The sequence below is a fragment of the Euprymna scolopes genome, chromosome 44, assembly GCF_053919585.1.
Source record: "Euprymna scolopes isolate OS-2025 chromosome 44, ASM5391958v1, whole genome shotgun sequence".
NCBI classification, from domain to species: Eukaryota; Metazoa; Mollusca; class Cephalopoda; order Sepiida; family Sepiolidae; genus Euprymna; species Euprymna scolopes.
In genome coordinates this window covers 55,951,307-55,972,034 of record NC_136525.1, presented here as the reverse complement: position 1 = coordinate 55,972,034, position 20,728 = coordinate 55,951,307, and the positions used below count along the sequence as shown (strand labels likewise).

Genomic DNA, 20,728 nt, shown 5'->3' with positions numbered 1-20,728 from the left:
GATGCGAGCTGTTACCCCCTCGACGTACCTTAATAGGGGCTGTATCCGGCTGCAACTAAAAAATGCGTGCTCGATTGTTTCGGGCTCGCGTTCGTCACAGCACGGACAGAAGCGGCTGGTATGTTCTTTATACTGGAAAAGTACGTCGAAGAGGGGCAGCGCATTTCGGACCAGTCGCCAAGTCAGGGAGAATTCCGAGTTATTCAGAATCTCCCGTCCCGGCGCCCAACGCCATTGAGAACGGACAACCTCCATCGACCATCCCATCCGCCTACAAAGTGGATCCTTCGCGGTCCCCTCCACTAAATCCCGATACAGTTTCTTCCTTGGCTGATCGAGGACATTGGTCCCCGGCAAAGCTCTAAGAGCGGTTCGGCATTCGGAGAAGAACTTGGACTCCCCCTTCGGTCTACGACGACCTTCTACCGAAGGGTTGGGTTTGAGGTTGGGAAACGAGTTCTCAACCACAGGGACCCAAGGAGCGTCTCCTTCAAGCGAACGACCCAGGAAAGCCAATCTCTCGGCGTTTCTATGACACAAGAGACTGGGCTGACCCAGGCCTCCCTCGCTCGGATTTTGAACACAGACCTCTCTGCAGACATAATGCTTACCCTCGTTCCACAAAAGTGAATCGAGGCGCCCTTGTAAGCGGGTTAGTCGTTCTGCAGGGAGAGGAAGTACAGACAAACGGTAAAGGATGAGCGGAAAGACGTATGTAGCACACGCCTCCGCCCGACCCTTCAAGGACAATTTCCTTCCAATCCAAGTCTTTACTGACGATTTGACCTTAGACTGTACTTCCGACCAATTCTTTTCCAGCTGAAGTCCCGGTCCAAACCAGACACCGAGAATGCGGACCGGTCCATCGGTCCAGCTGAAAATACCTGGAAGCGAGTTTACCCCGGTCCAGGCCCCCAACCGCAGGCCAACAGACTTGCTACGGTTGAAGATGGCCCCTGTTACTTCTTCGTATCGAGCGAGCGCCTCGACCACCGCTTGAACGTCCGTGAGGCAAGACACGAACACGGTGACGTCATCGGCGAACGCGGAAACCCTGGCTCGTGTGCCTCCAGGGAGAGCTATTCCGCGCAGGACTGGTGTAGCCGCCTCGTCCCTTAACTTGCGAAGGAGGGGTTCCAACGCCAGGACATACAACAGAGGCGACAGCGGACAACCCTGTCGCACCGACCGAGAGACAGCGAATGACTCCGACAGCTTACCGTTGATCTGCACCGCTACCGTCGGCCTGTCATACAGAACAAAGATCCACTTGCGGAAGTCCGGATTAAATCCGGCGGCCTCTAGCACAGATCCTAGGAACCGATGGTCGACCCTATCGAATGCCTTGGACTGATCCAAACTGATCAGCGCGGCTTCGGCGTCGTCTTCTGTCCCCTCTATGATCGAGCGTATCAAGTGCAAATTGTCTTGAATCGATCTCCCCTTCACAGCATAAGTCTGGTCCGGTTCGATCAAGTCAGTGATGACAACCTGCAAGCGATTCGCAAGAATCTTTGCCAAAATCTTTAACTCTGTGTTTAGCAGAGTCAAGGGCCTAAAATCATCAAAGTTTTCCCTCCCACCATGCCGTTGACCTTTCCTCAGCAATGTGATCACACCTTTGGTCACCTGTCCAGGGATGGAACCCTGGGCAAACCAATGGTTGAACATATCCTTCAGAATAGGGACCAACATGGGCGACAGCCTCAAGTAAAACTCGTAGGGTAGACCATCAAGCCCCGGGGATTTGTTATAGCCGACCTGCTTCAACGCAGTAATGACCTCATGTTCAGTAATAAGACCATCACAGCTAGCCGCCCGAGCCGCCGTGAGGCGGGGCGAGTCAGCCAAATAGCTGCCAAACTCATCAACCCTGAGTCCGGGTAGTTGGGTGAAGCGCACCGATAGATGCTCCCGAAACCCCTCGCAGATCTCCCGAGTCGATACTAAGGGGTGTCCTTCCAGGTTATGTACTTTACGAATGTACCCATCCGAACCGCGCCTTAAAGCAGCCTTACGCTCAACAGCGTCAACATTCACAGCCTCGTTAGAAACTTTCTTTAACCTAGCCCTAACTACTTGACCTTCATACCGCTCACTAGCCAAGCGGTTGAGATCTTGTTTAGCTAGTGCTAACTCTAGGGGGTCTCCCCCCTCCACCGCCCGGGTCAGCTTATCCTCTAAACGCTTCTTTGCCTTAGCCTTATCTATCGCGAGGCGTTGGCTATACTGGACAGAGAAGCGCCTAATTTTGGCCTTGAGACTAACCCACCACTTACTCCCTGTAACCGCCCCCACTAAAGCCCGCTGAATTAGCTCAGTGACCTTCAACCGGTAGTCCTCCAGCTCCAACAAGGTGCTGTTGAACTTCCAGTATCCGGCCAGTTTAGGCCTAGCACTTAAGCTCAAACGGGCCATAACAAGTTTATGGTCCGAGTGTCCTAGCAAGTGGAACGTGGGGCAAGATAGGAAGTCTACATCGCCTCTTCTAACTAACATCCGATCCAAGTAAGTGCTTGGATGGGAAGGCACTACAGGATGCCACGTCCACATCTCCCGCCCAGGATGATCCAGACGAAATCTGTCGACGAGATCGCACGAGGCCATCAGGTCAGACAGACTGCTGTCACACCACGCCGACCCGCTAGTCCCCCCGACCTTATCTATTTTGGGATCAAGGATTGCATTCCAATCCCCCATTAAAACTAACCGTTCCGGATCCACTAAGAAGCCCTCCAACCGTCGAAAAAAGGTTGCCCTCTCTACAGCAGCATTGGGAGCATAAACAGCAACAATCCGAAAAACACTACAATTAACAGCAACATCAACAACAAGCGCCCGCCCGTCCTCGCCTGCGTGAACAACATTCACCGACGCTGACAGGGTGCGACTCACTAGCAAGGAGATTCCACGACTATAGGTATTGCCATATGCTGAGTAGACATCGTAATCGTTTACCAACACCTGACAATCCGCGTCACAAACAAAGTGGGTCTCCTGGATAGCGGCAATATCTACCTTGAGGGACACCAAGTCTCTCACAACGCGCAAGGCCTTGCTTCGACACCTGATGCCCCTCACATTCAATGTAGCCAAGTTCAAAGACATGATCACTTACCTCAAGCACTGTCACAGACGGGTCTGAAATCCTGGGCAGTGAGGACATGGCAGGCCTGGCCAAGGCTGCCGGTAAGTAAATCCGATGAAGGTGATCCATCCTTGGCCACGCCCCCCACGTCCAGGGGGAAGGTTAGTTTGAGTGCCCTGTATAGCGATGGGTGTACATACATGGGGATTCTACCCTCACATTTAAAGAAAATGTTGGTCAGCGAAGGATGGTCCCTATCCACCAGCTGCTGGCCTGGGATCGCATTCTTCGCTGCCTTAATCATTGCCCACATTCCTCCAGTCCTAGCGTCCTTGTCGACCCTAACGAAAGTGGTCAACAAGGGAGCGTCCTTGAATTTAGTGGGGTCTGTTACTAGGTCTCCACCGACTTTTTCAAAGTTTTTGAGTTTATTGTACCGGACCTTCTGTTGTCCTTTAAGGTCCGGAGCCGGTTGGAGAGGGTCTGTTTCACAAATCCTGCTTCCTGGCAGGAAGGGGAGCTTTTTGGTCCGTTCAGTGCGTACTTTGGGAGTGGGGGAGGGGACCTCTTTTGGTTGATGGGGAGGCTGAGCGCTTGGGGAGGGGGTAGCCTGCTCGTTTTCTTCTTTTTGGCTCCTGTCACGGGATGAGGGGCGGGAAGAGTTTCTTGGGGCCTTTATAGGAGAGGGGGAAGGTTGTTCGGGTTGCTGGGGTGTTGGGATCACAGGGGGCTCATCCTGTGTTGTTGTTGCGAGGGAGTCCTTCTCAGTCTCAGTGGGGGTAGGAGGGTTTGCGCGTGTCTTGCGGCTTTTCCTCCTCCTGGCCCTCCTGATCTCTGTTGCGCTCAGGGCCATAGAGACTGTTGTTGTCTCTTCCTCTGCCTCTGACGCGGCCTCCTCCTCAGATTCTGGTAGTTTCCTCTTGTTTGAGGAGGAGGGTGTCTGTGTGTCCATCTTCTCCGTCTCGCTCTTCGGTTGTTCTTGGTCTTGGGTGACTGTCTGCAAGAATGGCTGTTTGTTGGTCTTGCCTTTCTTTACGACTGTCACCCAGCCTGTCGGTGCCTCTGGAGGATTTGCGGCCGGCGCGGGAGCAGCGGCTTGATTTGTTGTCACGCTTGTTCCCGCCGCTTTTGTGGGCTTCTTTCCTCCATTCCTCTTCGGACAGTCCTTCGCCATATGCCCTTGTTGTGTGCACAGCCAGCAATGGGGCCTCCTCCCTTCCACTATAAGGGAGAGTGTCCACTCTCCGAACTTGAGTGTGGCTGGGATGGCGTAGAATCCAGCCTTGTCCAGGACCATCTGTACTTTGTAGTCCCCGGTCATGATGTTTCTTAATCCGCGGACCGGGGTGACTTCCTCTACGTCCCCATACTGGCTTAGGATAGCCCCCAGTTGTTTGGCCTCCATATAGCAGGGGACGTTTAGAGCAGAAACATTTGCTCTCCTCTTGTTCATATAGATGGGTTGGAGCTTTATGTTCCTGCTCTGATGGCAGGTCCTGGACAGCCTGACTGCGTCTTCGGAGGTGGGGAGCAGAACATCCCACTGTGCGTAACTCCTTCTACAGATGTAGTTGGCGGGAATGTTCTGCTCCAGCAACACGTTCATCATGGTGTCCTTGTTGACGCCCGTCAGACCCCTTGTCTTGGTGTCTGAAGTTATCAGCGAGAGCACTCTTTTCTCCAGAACTTCCACTTGACCCGGGAGGGGTTGGATGTTGTTCCCCTGGGTATACTCCTTGTAAGTGGAGTCGAAGAGTGCTCTGTAGTCTTCGGGCGTCAACTTCCCTTGCTGCTCTTTGGGGCCCCATGCCGGTCCTCCATCCTGGTGGGTGTCAGCTGGACTCGGGTTGGGGGGCGTAGCTGATGTTGTGGGGCTCTCCCCTGTTATGGGCCTTTTTGGTTTCGGAACTGGCCCGTTACCAGGCAAAGTAGGCCATTGTGTTTTTGGCGTTGTTTTGTCCTGGCTTGGTTTGCTCTCCGGGCCGCTCCCCTTTCTTATTTTCTTCCTTTGTTGGGTGGCTGTCCCCTTGGGGGATGGAGGTGTCTCCCCTTCTGGTGCCGTGTTCCCAGCTGGAGCCTTGGTGGGTACTGTCAAGGGTGTCTCTCCTTCCAGCTTGCTTTTGTTACCACTGGCCGGAGAGTCACCCCTTTTCCGTATTTGGTCCTCTTGGGGAGTGTTGGGGGGCCAATCACTGTCTTCCCCGCCGAATAGTGAGCAGATGGAGGCTATTACGTCTTCATCCAGCGCCTCGGTTTGGTCCGCGGTGCTGTTCTCCTCCTTTTCTGTTGGGGAGTCGCCCTTTGGGGGAGCGGGGGATGGGTTCCCCGGTCTTCCTCCCTTGGTTCTGCCGTCCTGGGGTGCAGCTGGTTGGCTGGGTTCTGCACTTTCCCCAGCTATTGACTTAGCGGCAGCTTTTTCCGCTGGGTTGCCCTCGTGGGGAGCGGTTGCAGGTGCTTTTCGGGGGGTCGCCGCGGGCTGCGGCCCTACCCTCCCGCTTTCTTCCAAGGTCGCCGCGCGCCGGGGCCCTACCTTGTTTCCTGGCGCCGTCTCGCCGGGAGATGCATCAGCTCCCTCACATAGGGAGTCGTTCGCAGTTGAGATGCTGCGCATTTGGGGTGACGTACCCCTCCTGCCTGGCATCGTGGCGGTTGCACTGGCCGCTGGCGCGGACCAAAGTGTAGTGGGGGAAAAGAAAACCCAGGGGAATGGAGGGGGAGGAGGGGGAGGAGCGGACTTTGAAGAAATTAGAGTTTTTGACTTCCCCTCACGGGGATGTCGGGTTAGCAGCTCAGATCCCCCCGCGAGGGGGGAGAGCAGAGAAGAAAGACGCAGTGGGTGCTAGCGGGTCAGAGTGCCGCGTCGCAATTAAGAGAGAGAGGGGATAGGCATCCCTGCCCACAGAGGGGAGCAGAAACGAAGCACCCGCCCTACCCCACGTCACCCTACCCACTAACTTACCCCAACGGAAGCGAGAAAGAGAACCCTGTCTGCTCGATCCACTGGGAGAGCAGCGAAGATAGACAAAGTTTGGGCCTAGCAGGTCAGAGTGCTGCTCAGGCAATTAAGTGTTGAGAAATTAGACCATCCCAGTCTCGAGAAGTGAGACCGAAACGAAGAAAAAACAACATGCAAAAACAACAAATGAAAAAAGGTCTCAACTACCAGCGATAGTGGTGTTGGTCCCGAGATTCCAGTCTCCCAAAAGAGGGGATCGGTTTCCGGGTCCAAGCTCCCACAAATGTGGAGTCGGTCCTCTAGGTCCTGACTCCCCAAAGGAGGGGGTCGGTCCTAACTAACAAAGGTTAGTACGAAAAAACACCTTAACCTAGCCCGAAAGCCCGGTGGTGGGTCAAGTTTAGTAACTGAGAGAACAGATACTACACTTTGATCTTGTTTATATATTTTATTGAGAAAGAAAAAATTGAACATAAAAAACGTACAAAAAATTCAATTCAACAAAATTAGGCACAAGGCCCTACAAGAAATTGGGAGGGGGAGGGTACAGGGTCTTTTTGACTACGTAACAGATGAGACTTTGAAGTCTTACTCTTGACTGGCAACATTTACCAAAATACCTCAATCACTCTGTGGATCCTAATCTAACTAATAACCCCAGCGTTCAATGTAAAATTTAACTATGTACAATTTGTATATTCATTTCTGTATGTTGTGTGTGCATTTTTTTTTTTTTTTTTTTTTTTTTTTTTGTGTGTGTGTGTGTATGTGTGAGAAAATAAAGTTCGATTTCATTAGAAAGAGTTCTTGAATTAATTGGCATAAAATGTTCGTGGAGTGGGAAAAAACTAATGAAAATGTTCATTTCAAAAATAAGGAAAATCTACTAATGTGTTGTTAGTAAGACCCCCCCTGTACTATTCTATGTGGCTAGATCCCCCACTGTTTTCCGGGGAACCGAAAACAAGCAGAGCATCCCTAATGGGGTTTGGGGAAGTCGCCTTAATGGAGGTGGGAGAAAATAAAGCAACGGATGGAGGGGGTAGGAAGGTGACCTCTGAGTAGGGGGATGATCGGGGGCATCAGAAAATAAAGATGAGGAGCAGGGGGGGTTGGGCAGACTCAGAGGTTCTCTAATACCAAAAAATAAAATCAGGAACAGGATCTCATTTGTACCACCAGTCAAGAGTTACTTTACTGAACTTATAATGCTAACCTAGGCGGGATGGGTTCCGTAGGACCCAGCACCGCCCATGCCATGCCTAAGGAGGGAACACGTATTGAAACTTGGCTCCTCGACGGATGCACAAACTAGTGCTGTGCACCCACCTCTTGTCAAATTCCACTCTAGGCAACCTCTTCCAATCGCATCTGATCTTCACTTTAAGCAAATGTTTAAAGTAAACGATCAGATCCCGATCAGGAACAGATGTCCCTTCGTGGACCAACTTGAGGCGCGCGATCCAAATGGTCATGCTCGCTACTGCTAGGATCGCCAGGAAAACCAAACTTTCCTCCCTGGGGAACGGCGGCTCCATGTTGTACACAAAAGTTCCTACGTCGAGATCGAGCAGACACTCGGCATCGATGCGAGCTGTTACCCCCTCGACGTACCTTAATAGGGGCTGTATCCGGCTGCAACTAAAAAATGCGTGCTCGATTGTTTCGGGCTCGCGTTCGTCACAGCACGGACAGAAGCGGCTGGTATGTTCTTTATACCGGAAAAGTATGTCGAAGAGGGGCAGCGCATTTCGGACCAGTCGCCAAGTCAGGGAGAATTCCGAGTTATTCAGAATCTCCCGTCCCGGCGCCCAACGCCATTGAGAACGGACAACCTCCATCGACCATCCCATCCGCCTACAAAGTGGATCCTTCGCGGTCCCCTCCACTAAATCCCGATACAGTTTCTTCCTTGGCTGATCGAGGACATTGGTCCCCGGCAAAGCTCTAAGAGCGGTTCGGCATTCGGAGAAGAACTTGGACTCCCCCTTCGGTCTACGACGACCTTCTACCGAAGGGTTGGGTTTGAGGTTGGGAAACGAGTTCTCAACCACAGGGACCCAAGGAGCGTCTCCTTCAAGCGAACGACCCAGGAAAGCCAATCTCTCGGCGTTTCTATGACACAAGAGACTGGGCTGACCCAGGCCTCCCTCGCTCGGATTTTGAACACAGACCTCCCTGCAGACATAATGCTTACCCTCGTTCCACAAAAGTGAATCGAGGCGCCCTTGTAAGCGGGTTAGTCGTTCTGCAGGGAGAGGAAGTACAGACAAACGGTAAAGGATGAGCGGAAAGACGTATGTAGCACACGCCTCCGCCCGACCCTTCAAGGACAATTTCCTTCCAATCCAAGTCTTTACTGACGATTTGACCTTAGACTGTACTTCCGACCAATTCTTTTCCAGCTGAAGTCCCGGTCCAAACCAGACACCGAGAATGCGGACCGGTCCATCGGTCCAGCTGAAAATACCTGGAAGCGAGTTTACCCCGGTCCAGGCCCCCAACCGCAGGCCAACAGACTTGCTACGGTTGAAGATGGCCCCTGTTACTTCTTCGTATCGAGCGAGCGCCTCGACCACCGCTTGAACGTCCGTGAGGCAAGACACGAACACGGTGACGTCATCGGCGAACGCGGAAACCCTGGCTCGTGTGCCTCCAGGGAGAGCTATTCCGCGCAGGACTGGTGTAGCCGCCTCGTCCCTTAACTTGCGAAGGAGGGGTTCCAACGCCAGGACATACAACAGAGGCGACAGCGGACAACCCTGTCGCACCGACCGAGAGACAGCGAATGACTCCGACAGCTTACCGTTGATCTGCACCGCTACCGTCGGCCTGTCATACAGAACAAAGATCCACTTGCGGAAGTCCGGATTAAATCCGGCGGCCTCTAGCACAGATCCTAGGAACCGATGGTCGACCCTATCGAATGCCTTGGACTGATCCAAACTGATCAGCGCGGCTTCGGCGTCGTCTTCTGTCCCCTCTATGATCGAGCGTATCAAGTGCAAATTGTCTTGAATCGATCTCCCCTTCACAGCATAAGTCTGGTCCGGTTCGATCAAGTCAGTGATGACAACCTGCAAGCGATTCGCAAGAATCTTTGCCAAAATCTTTAACTCTGTGTTTAGCAGAGTCAAGGGCCTAAAATCATCAAAGTTTTCCCTCCCACCATGCCGTTGACCTTTCCTCAGCAATGTGATCACACCTTTGGTCACCTGTCCAGGGATGGAACCCTGGGCAAACCAATGGTTGAACATATCCTTCAGAATAGGGACCAACATGGGCGACAGCCTCAAGTAAAACTCGTAGGGTAGACCATCAAGCCCCGGGGATTTGTTATAGCCGACCTGCTTCAACGCAGTAATGACCTCATGTTCAGTAATAAGACCATCACAGCTAGCCGCCCGAGCCGCCGTGAGGCGGGGCGAGTCAGCCAAATAGCTGCCAAACTCATCAACCCTGAGTCCGGGTAGTTGGGTGAAGCGCACCGATAGATGCTCCCGAAACCCCTCGCAGATCTCCCGAGTCGATACTAAGGGGTGTCCTTCCAGGTTATGTACTTTACGAATGTACCCATCCGAACCACGCCTTAAAGCAGCCTTACGCTCAACAGCGTCAACATTCACAGCCTCGTTAGAAACTTTCTTTAACCTAGCCCTAACTACTTGACCTTCATACCGCTCGCTAGCCAAGCGGTTGAGATCTTGTTTAGCTAGTGCTAACTCTAGGGGGTCTCCCCCCTCCACCGCCCGGGTCAGCTTATCCTCTAAACGCTTCTTTGCCTTAGCCTTATCTATCGCGAGGCGTTGGCTATACTGGACAGAGAAGCGCCTAATTTTGGCCTTGAGACTAACCCACCACTTACTCCCTGTAACCGCCCCCACTAAAGCCCGCTGAATTAGCTCAGTGACCTTCAACCGGTAGTCCTCCAGCTCCAACAAGGTGCTGTTGAACTTCCAGTATCCGGCCAGTTTAGGCCTAGCACTTAAGCTCAAATGGGCCATAACAAGTTTATGGTCCGAGTGTCCTAGCAAGTGGAACGTGGGGCAAGATAGGAAGTCTACATCGCCTCTTCTAACTAACATCCGATCCAAGTAAGTGCTTGGATGGGAAGGCACTACAGGATGCCACGTCCACATCTCCCGCCCAGGATGATCCAGACGAAATCTGTCGACGAGATCGCACGAGGCCATCAGGTCAGACAGACTGCTGTCACACCACGCCGACCCGCTAGTCCCCCCGACCTTATCTATTTTGGGATCAAGGATTGCATTCCAATCCCCCATTAAAACTAACCGTTCCGGATCCACTAAGAAGCCCTCCAACCGTCGAAAAAAGGTTGCCCTCTCTACAGCAGCATTGGGAGCATAAACAGCAACAATCCGAAAAACACTACAATTAACAGCAACATCAACAAGCGCCCGCCCGTCCTCGCCTGCGTGAACAACATTCACCGACGCTGACAGGGTGCGACTCACTAGCAAGGAGATTCCACGACTATAGGTATTGCCATATGCTGAGTAGACATCGTAATCGTTTACCAGCACCTGACAATCCGCGTCACAAACAAAGTGGGTCTCCTGGATAGCGGCAATATCTACCTTGAGGGACACCAAGTCTCTCACAACGCGCGAGGCCTTGCTTCGACACCTGATGCCCCTCACATTCAATGTAGCCAAGTTCAAAGACATGATCACTTACCTCAAGCACTGTCACAGACGGGTCTGAAATCCTGGGCAGTGAGGACATGGCAGGCCTGGCCAAGGCTGCCGGTAAGTAAATCTGATGAAGGTGATCCATCCTTGGCCACGCCCCCCACGTCCAGGGGGAAGGTTAGTTTGAGTGCCCTGTATAGCGATGGGTGTACATACATGGGGATTCTACCCTCACATTTAAAGAAAATGTTGGTCAGCGAAGGATGGTCCCTATCCACCAGCTGCTGGCCTGGGATCGCATTCTTCGCTGCCTTAATCATTGCCCACATTCCTCCAGTCCTAGCGTCCTTGTCGACCCTAACGAAAGTGGTCAACAAGGGAGCGTCCTTGAATTTAGTGGGGTCTGTTACTAGGTCTCCACCGACTTTTTCAAAGTTTTTGAGTTTATTGTACCGGACCTTCTGTTGTCCTTTAAGGTCTGGAGCCGGTTGGAGAGGGTCTGTTTCACAAATCCTGCTTCCTGGCAGGAAGGGGAGCTTTTTGGTCCGTTCAGTGCGGACTTTGGGAGTGGGGGAGGGGACCTCTTTTGGTTGATGGGGAGGCTGAGTGCTTGGGGAGGGGGTAGCCTGCTCGTTTTCTTCTTTTTGGCTCCTGTCACGGGATGAGGGGCGGGAAGAGTTTCTTGGGGCCTTTATAGGAGAGGGGGAAGGTTGTTCGGGTTGCTGGGGTGTTGGGATCACAGGGGGCTCATCCTGTGTTGTTGTTGCGAGGGAGTCTTTCTCAGTCTCAGTGGGGGTAGGAGGGTTTGCGCGTGTCTTGCGGCTTTTCCTCCTCCTGGCCCTCCTGATCTCTGTTGCGCTCAGGGCCATAGAGACTGTTGTTGTCTCTTCCTCTGCCTCTGACGCGGCCTCCTCCTCAGATTCTGGTAGTTTCCTCTTGTTTGAGGAGGAGGGTGTCTGTGTGTCCATCTTCTCCGTCTCGCTCTTCGGTTGTTCTTGGTCTTGGGTGACTGTCTGTAAGAATGGCTGTTTGTTGGTCTTGCCTTTCTTTACGACTGTCACCCAGCCTGTCGGTGCCTCTGGAGGATTTGCGGCCGGCGCGGGAGCAGCGGCTTGATTTGTTGTCACGCTTGTTCCCGCCGCTTTTGTGGGCTTCTTCCCTCCATTCCTCTTCGGACAGTCCTTCGCCATATGCCCTTGTTGTGTGCACAGCCAGCAATGGGGCCTCCTCCCTTCCACTATAAGGGAGAGTGTCCACTCTCCGAACTTGAGTGTGGCTGGGATGGCGTAGAATCCAGCCTTGTCCAGGACCATCTGTACTTTGTAGTCCCCGGTCATGATGTTTCTTAATCCGCGGACCGGGGTGACTTCCTCTACGTCTCCATACTGGCTTAGGATAGCCCCCAGTTGTTTGGCCTCCATATAGCAGGGGACGTTTAGAGCAGAAACATTTGCTCTCCTCTTGTTCATATAGATGGGTTGGAGCTTTATGTTCCTGCTCTGATGGCAGGTCCTGGACAGCCTGACTGCGTCTTCGGAGGTGGGGAGCAGAACATCCCACTGTGCGTAACTCCTTCTACAGATGTAGTTAGCGGGAATGTTCTGCTCCAGCAACACGTTCATCATGGTGTCCTTGTTGACGCCCGTCAGACCCCTTGTCTTGGTGTCTGAAGTTATCAGCGAGAGCACTCTTTTCTCCAGAACTTCCACTTGACCCGGGAGGGGTTGGATGTTGTTCCCCTGGGTATACTCCTTGTAAGTGGAGTCGAAGAGTGCTCTGTAGTCTTCGGGCGTCAACTTCCCTTGCTGCTCTTTGGGGCCCCATGCCGGTCCTCCATCCTGGTGGGTGTCAGCTGGACTCGGGTTGGGGGGCGTAGCTGATGTTGTGGGGCTCTCCCCTGTTATGGGCCTTTTTGGTTTCGGAACTGGCCCGTTACCAGGCAAAGTAGGCCATTGTGTTTTTGGCGATGTTTTGTCCTGGCTTGGTTTGCTCTCCGGGCCGCTCCCCTTTCTTATTTTCTTCCTTTGCTGGGTGGCTGTCCCCTTGGGGGATGGAGGTGTCTCCCCTTCTGGTGCCGTGTTCCCAGCTGGAGCCTTGGTGGGTACTGTCAAGGGTGTCTCTCCTTCCAGCTTGCTTTTGTTACCACTGGCCGGAGAGTCACCCCTTTTCCGTATTTGGTCCTCTTGGGGAGTGTTGGGGGGCCAATCACTGTCTTCCCCGCCGAATAGTGAGCAGATGGAGGCTATTACGTCTTCATCCAGCGCCTCGGTTTGGTCCGCGGTGCTGTTCTCCTCCTTTTCTGTTGGGGAGTCGCCCTTTGGGGGAGCGGGGGATGGGTTCCCCGGTCTTCCTCCCTTGGTTCTGCCGTCCTGGGGTGCAGCTGGTTGGCTGGGTTCTGCACTTTCCCCAGCTATTGACTTAGCGGCAGCTTTTTCCGCTGGGTTGCCCTCGTGGGGAGCGGTTGCAGGTGCTTTTCGGGGGGTCGCCGCGGGCTGCGGCCCTACCCTCCCGCTTTCTTCCAAGGTCGCCGCGCGCCGGGGCCCTACCTTGTTTCCTGGCGCCGTCTCGCCGGGAGATGCATCAGCTCCCTCACATAGGGAGTCGTTCGCAGTTGAGATGCTGCGCATTTGGGGTGACGTACCCCTCCTGCCTGGCATCGTGGCGGTTGCACTGGCCGCTGGCGCGGACCAAAGTGTAGTGGGGGAAAAGAAAACCCAGGGGAATGGAGGGGGAGGAGGGGGAGGAGCGGACTTTGAAGAAATTAGAGTTTTTGACTTCCCCTCACGGGGATGTCGGGTTAGCAGCTCAGATCCCCCCGCGAGGGGGGAGAGCAGAGAAGAAAGACGCAGTGGGTGCTAGCGGGTCAGAGTGCCGCGTCGCAATTAAGAGAGAGAGGGGATAGGCATCCCTGCCCACAGAGGGGAGCAGAAACGAAGCACCCGCCCTACCCCACGTCACCCTACCCACTAACTTACCCCAACGGAAGCGAGAAAGAGAACCCTGTCTGCTCGATCCACTGGGAGAGCAGCGAAGATAGACAAAGTTTGGGCCTAGCAGGTCAGAGTGCTGCTCAGGCAATTAAGTGTTGAGAAATTAGACCATCCCAGTCTCGAGAAGTGAGACCGAAACGAAGAAAAAACAACATGCAAAAACAACAAATGAAAAAAGGTCTCAACTACCAGCGATAGTGGTGTTGGTCCCGAGATTCCAGTCTCCCAAAAGAGGGGATCGGTTTCCGGGTCCAAGCTCCCACAAATGTGGAGTCGGTCCTCTAGGTCCTGACTCCCCAAAGGAGGGGGTCGGTCCTAACTAACAAAGGTTAGTACGAAAAAACACCTTAACCTAGCCCGAAAGCCCGGTGGTGGGTCAAGTTTAGTAACTGAGAGAACAGATACTACACTTTGATCTTGACCAAAAGGCCAAGAAATGTATATTGAATTATGATGTAGATGATTAAAAAAATATATATTTTGTTTATTTTAGTTTAACTCTTTAAACTAAAGTAAACAAAATATTTTTTTTCAATCTTGTACATCATAATTCCGGTCATAAAGGGTTAATTTGATTTTAATTAAAAAAAAAAAGTTAATTTTATGACCGTTAGTTTAAAGGGTCATGATACTATGTTTTTCTTCAAACTTAAAAAAATTATGAAGTTCAACAGTTAAACTATCACTGAGAATTTTTGCATTTAATTAACCTACCTTGATTATTATCCATAGTGTTTGAAAAAGTGTTTATGACAACAAACAAAATCCTCCACTCTCTGAGACAGATGGCAACTTACTGAATGTAAATAATGGACACTTGCAATCTGGAGGTGTCTGGCATCTAACCAGATATTGAACTAATTTTTTTTTTTTTATTACACAGTGGTCACCACTTATCAAGGCCCAGAAGCCACTTAGGGATAAGGGTTATTGCAAGTACATTACGTTAGTGTGGAGATTTGATGAAGTGTTTACTTAAGGGGGCGGTTCATTAGGAATTTGTTAACATTGGACTTGAACACATCCAAGTTGTAGTCAGGTGGGAAGCAGGCAGAACTAATACATAAAAGGCATGTTTGAATAAAAACCCACTTTAATTATGCCGTTATATTCATTTATTTATGACTTAACAAATTAGTTCAACCAGGTGATAAAGAGTTAATTAAATTCTTTATTAATATCAAATTAACAAATTAATTTAGAACCAAATAAATTTTTTATTAGAATCACATGAATTTAATATTTTTGAACTAATTTAAATTAATTGCACTCATGCAGAATAAGTCCGTCGGAATTTTCCAGGCAGTTTGCGTAAAACGTTGAAAGGCGCTAAAATACTAAGCCAATGAAGTCACAGCAATGTCATTCAGGAAAACATTTTTTTAAAAATTGGTTAACGTTTGAATGCAAAAAAAAAAAAAAAAAAGCATTTAATTTTAATAAAGTTGTGTAAAAATTACCCGATAATTATTTATAGTTTTTTTTTCTTTGTAACAACAAAAAGAATATTAAAGTTCTCAATATTTTAGTAAAAGTAAAGCTAGAAGAATACCGTGTAAAGCCATGACACGGGGAAAGGTCAAAAAGTCGGGACTAGCTGATCACATATGGAAAGAAAAAGAAACAACACTTCCTTTGTGAAATGATGTCAAAATAATTAACAAAGGGTGGAAGATGACGTGACTCAAGGAGTGTGAAAAAAAAAATTACTAAGCAGACCAAGCCTAGATATTAGTAGCATTTGGGAGCCTCTAATTGTTGAAAAAACAAACATTGTGCACTCTTAAAATTTCAATGATGGAAGGGAGATAATCTCCTGTTGATCTTTATTAGAGTTACCTCCCCTTTGCAACCAATTTTTTTTTTTTTTCCCCCTAAATTCAAAACAATAAAGGAGTGTGAAAAAAAAAAATTACTAAGCAGACCAAGCCTAGAGATTAGTAGCATTTGGGAGCCTAAAACAAACATTGTACATTCTTAAAATTTCAATGATGGAAGGGTTGGTTGGTTGTTATTATTTTACGGCATATCAACCTTTTTCAGGTTATTTAATGCCGAATCTAGTTATTTTGAGGAACGATTTTTAATGGAGTATATTTTTTTTTAAGTCAGATTCTATTTAACACATAGTTGGGACCCTAAAAGGCACTCCGGGTCAGAGTGGACTTGGGAGCAATGGCAATTAAAGGGTGACTCCACACTCCCCAAGGCCCGCAAGGTGGGGCCTCACCATCGGATATAGTTTAAGGTCATATACAGGACCGTATGATGGAAGGGAGATAATCTTCTGATGATCTTTATTAGAGTTACCTCCCCTTTGTCAACCAATTTTTTTTTTTTTTCATAAATTCAAAACAATAACCATAAAATAAAGATTAACTCTAGAATACGGAAATATCTACGCAGTCAGTAACTTTCCTCTTTTCTTTTCCAAACAACCAACATGCCTGATGACGGTCGAAGGCCAACCCGACCGAAACGTTGCACAAATAATACTCAAGATGAGAACAATATTCTGATCAATACAAGTAATTAAAAACAAAATTGTTTTACTTTTTCAATTAATTTTTCACTAAATTATCTTTGCAATGACAGAAATAATATACTTTTAATTGAAAAAATTTGTTTGTGAAAAAAAAAATCACATAACTTTCGTTCAGCAACTTCCACCATTTTATGTAAACAGTCTGTATTTATTCAACTTAAATATCAAATTTTTCATTAGATTCAAATTAATTTAATATTTATTCAACTTAAATACCAAATTTTTCATTAGAATCAAATTAATTTAATATTTATTCAACTTAAATATCAAATTTTTTTATTAGAATCAAATTAATTTAATATTTATTCAACTTAAATACCAAATTTTTCATTAGATTCAAATTAATTTAATATTTATTCAACTTAAATATCAAATTTTTCATTAGATTCAAATTAATTTAATATTTATTCAACTTAAATACCAAAGTTTTCATTAGATTCAAATTAATTTAATATTTATTCAACTTAAATATCAAATTTTTCATTAGATTAAAATTAATTTAATATTTATTCAACTTAAATATCAAATTTTTTATTAGATTCAAATTAATTTAATATTCATTCAACTTAAATATCAAATTTTTCATTAGATTAAAATTAATTTAATATTTATTCAACTTAAATATCAAATTTTTCATTAGATTCAAATTAATTTAATATTCATTCAACTTAAATATTAAATTTTTTCATTAGATTCAAATTAATTTAATATTTATTCAACTTAAATACCAAAGTTTTCATTAGATTCAAATTAATTTAATATTCATTCAACTTAAATATTAAATTTTTTCATTAGATTCAAATTAATTTAATATTTATTCAACTTAAATATCAAATTTTTCATTAGATTCAAATTAATTTAATATTTATTCAACTTAAATATTAAATTTTTTCATTAGATTCAAATTAATTTGTTTCTCAATTTTTTAAATGAGGATTGATTTTTTTTAATCTTTTGGACTACTGTTCTCATTTTGAGTTTATTTTCACGTTTCAGTCAATGCAACCTTTGATCTTCAGGTGTAATAGTGTTGAACTCAGGAATCTTTCTGTTGAATTTTAGAATTTCAAACAGAACCATTTATTTAATCCACGGCTAGCATACTCTCATTCCGTCAGCCATGATTGGGTAGAAGTAAATAATGAACAATTGAATTTTTGATCATTACCTGCACTGAGGATTGAACCTTTAAACCCCAGAAGAGTAACTCACAACTGAATTTTACCAAATACTTTATCCACTACGTCACTTGCAAGGACCGATGGTGTAGCAGATAAAGTACTTGGTAAAATATAGCAGGGTTAGCCGGCGTCGCCCACTATAATAAAAACACTAAATAAAGGATTCATTAGTAATTGTCTGTATTTTTGAGATGAGCTGTTTTCATTTACTGAGATTGTCGGACTGACTTCCTCATCTTGGTTGTTGTAGTCACAACGTTTCGGCCGTTTTGCCCTCCGACCTTCATCATATGTTTTGTATCGAACTATGTCCCAGAGCCTAGCTGGAGTCCGAACACGGTACCCCCGTAATAATAATAAAGGGTTGGGTTCGAGACTCCTAACAAACAGTTCTCCAGTTCGATACAAAACACCTGATGAAGGCTGGAGGGCAAAATGGCCGAAACGTTGTGACTACAACAACCAAGATGAGGAAGTCAGTCCGACAATCTCAGTAAAGGATTCATTAGTTTATTATTGGAATCCTTTGATGTGAGTAATTTGTATGTCTATTTGCGGACTTTGGCCAACTATTCCTCTGGCCTTCTTCAGGATAGGAATGACAAGTCTCTCAACTGTATCCTCAGCAATTATTGCTATAACAATATATAATATAAGACAACTACAGAAGGCAGTAATTACTGAGGATGCAGTTAAGAGACGGCATTCCTATCCCATCGAGGTTAACAACCTGACGATGGTCAGAGGAATAGGTTGGGCGAAACGTCATGAAATAACAACAATGAAGATGAGGATAACAGTCCGTAAATAAATAAATAAATGTAGAAAATTCATATTATTCTGTTCTCAGCTTGAGCGTTATTCTCACAACATTTCAGCTGATGTAACCTCCGACTTTCTTCAGGTGTAGCTATTCAAACTTCGGGGGCAGGGAGGGGGGAGGGGCATGAAAATTTCAAATGGAGCTCTTTAATTAATCCACATGTCAGCCATGACTGGGTAGAAGTTCAAAGTCACTTACAATTGTATTTTGATTGAACATTCAACCTCCAGAAGAATGTAACTCACAACTGAATGTTACCAAATACTTTTATTCACTATGTCACTTGCAAAGACCCGTGGTATAGCAGATAAAGTACTTGGTAAAATACAATTGCCAATTACTTAAGACTTCTCCGCAGACATGGCTGATGGTATCAGAGCATGCTATTTCCGTAGATTAAATAAAAGGTTTCGTTCAAAATTCTATACAGATTCCACAGTTTGACAGAAAGATTCCTGATTCAGAGGTTACATGGACCAAAATGTTGTAAAAAAACTCAAGATGAGAATAGTAGTCTGAAGAATACAAATGATTTGAATACTCATATATATTTTTTCATGACAAAATCAGTGGCTGATTATGTACGACAAATTAAGGCACAAATATTGTTTTTTGGGGGGGGTCAGTAAACATCTTTGAAAAAAAATAAACAGGTTTTTTTTTTCCAGACTTAGTAGAAAAATATTTTTTCAAAAATATGAATCAAACATAAAATAATTAAATTTTTCAAGAAAAAATCTTTTAAGAAAAAAAAAAAATGTTTAAAATTAAATGTTTAAAAAAAAATGAAAATTTAACAAAAAGTTTTTTTAAAAATGCTTAAAAATATTTCAAGAGAAAAAAATGTTTTAAAAAATGTTTCAAGAAGAAAATGTTTAAAGAAAAAAAAAAATGTTTAAAATAAAAGTTTAAAGAGAAAAAAAATCTACTTTTTTGAAATCCTAAATGTTTTTTTTGTTTGTTTTTTTGTGTTGTTTTTTGTTTTCTTTAAATTGTAAATATTTACCCCCAAAAAATGACAATGAAAAATAAATATATCAACAAATTATTTATTTCACAAATCTCAACATGTCAGTCTGAAAAAGAAAGAAAACTTGTTTATTTTTTAAGAAGATTCTTTCATCATCCTTGACATAAAAAGTGATGTATGCAAAATTTGAATATCACTACTTCATCCTTTCAGATTTTTTGTTAGCTTTCTTTCCACTCGCCTATTGTAGTTTATGTTTAAATAAAAATCGGCTGCTTCTTGTTGCTCTTGACATAAAAAAATCCCAGGTTGTCTGAATGACGTGCTTAACTATCACTAAAATAGAAAATTAGCAAAAGTCATTTGTCGTGACTTAATTTATCATCCGTAATTAGTAAAACCCGTAGAGTCATAGTGAAATGGACTCACCCAGAACGATCTTGACTGTTAGGCTCAATGCCATAGCGTATTAGAATCTGGCAAATGTTGGCATGACCTCCAAGAGCAGCCCTGAAAATATGAAAGCATAAAGTCACTTGCAGGTAATAAAATTCAGACTTTAATCATTTTAAAAATGAATTGTTCCAAAATCAAATTATGTCATTCCATTGATTAAAACAATCTATAAAGTTGAGATTTTTTTTCTCGCTCTGACATTGATATTAAAAGCCTACTTTTTCTTTTTAAAAATTATTAATGTAATAGAGAGAGGAGAGGTGCGAATAAACTGGAAATCCGGGCCATCAAAAATGCAACCTGGAATTGGATGACCTGGTCCTATGACGCAAGTCGGTTTATGGGTCAGACCGTTGAATGGAGCAAAGTTCGGATGAACTTAAACCCTGACCGACAAAAATGAAAGCCCGGAATAAGATGACGTAATTCGGCCGCAAGTAAGACCAAAAGCAAACATCGACAGGGTCAGAATGTGGGTCGATGACGTAAATTGGTTAACGGGAAAATTCATAAAAAGAAATGATAAACAAGAGTCAGAGTCAGTCAGAGTGTGACAGCAGAAAGGGGAGGACAGACAACGCTCAACTGCCTGTCACGGTCGCAACCACACCCTCTCCACGTACACTATCTCCACCACCACCTCCACCGCCGTATTATGTGTATATGAATGTTTATTAAATAAACAAAGTTGTTTTATAACAAAGCGTCTCGTTATTCATTGATAAATGAACAGCGGTCATTCCATTCACTAGACGACTTACAACAAACATATATGCATCAATGTCAAACGAACTATCTCTATATCTATCGAGATATTCAAAAATCTTGGATAGTGAAAATACAGGCTTGGTGCTAATAAAATAGACGTCACCGCCATGCCAACCAGTATATAACATTAACACTAACTTCTGGATATGCAAATGACTATATGAAAGTTAACTAATTTGCATATTCCTTTGAAAAATGAGCTTGCGTTAATTAATACTTCATTTTTAATGTTTTCTCATTAGATGATTCGTTTCATCTAACTATTACGCTGAATTCTATTTATGCATAGTTTCTAC

General features: G+C 46.1%; 1 protein-coding gene and 1 non-coding gene across 2 annotated transcripts in view; both read right to left on the bottom strand.

The window, feature by feature from the left end:
- Positions 1–20,728, bottom strand: part of LOC145268856 (uncharacterized) — a 98,241-nt gene that overhangs the window by 21,520 nt on the left and 55,993 nt on the right. Inside the window, exon 13 of the mRNA XM_080124538.1 lies at positions 19,638–19,718. Within this exon, the coding sequence (XP_079980664.1) occupies positions 19,638–19,718 (81 nt within the window). The remainder of the gene's footprint in view (positions 1–19,637; positions 19,719–20,728) is intronic.
- Positions 13,931–14,131, bottom strand: LOC145268920 (U2 spliceosomal RNA). Its single transcript, XR_013864936.1, has one exon. It is a non-coding gene; the product is annotated as a U2 spliceosomal RNA (small nuclear RNA).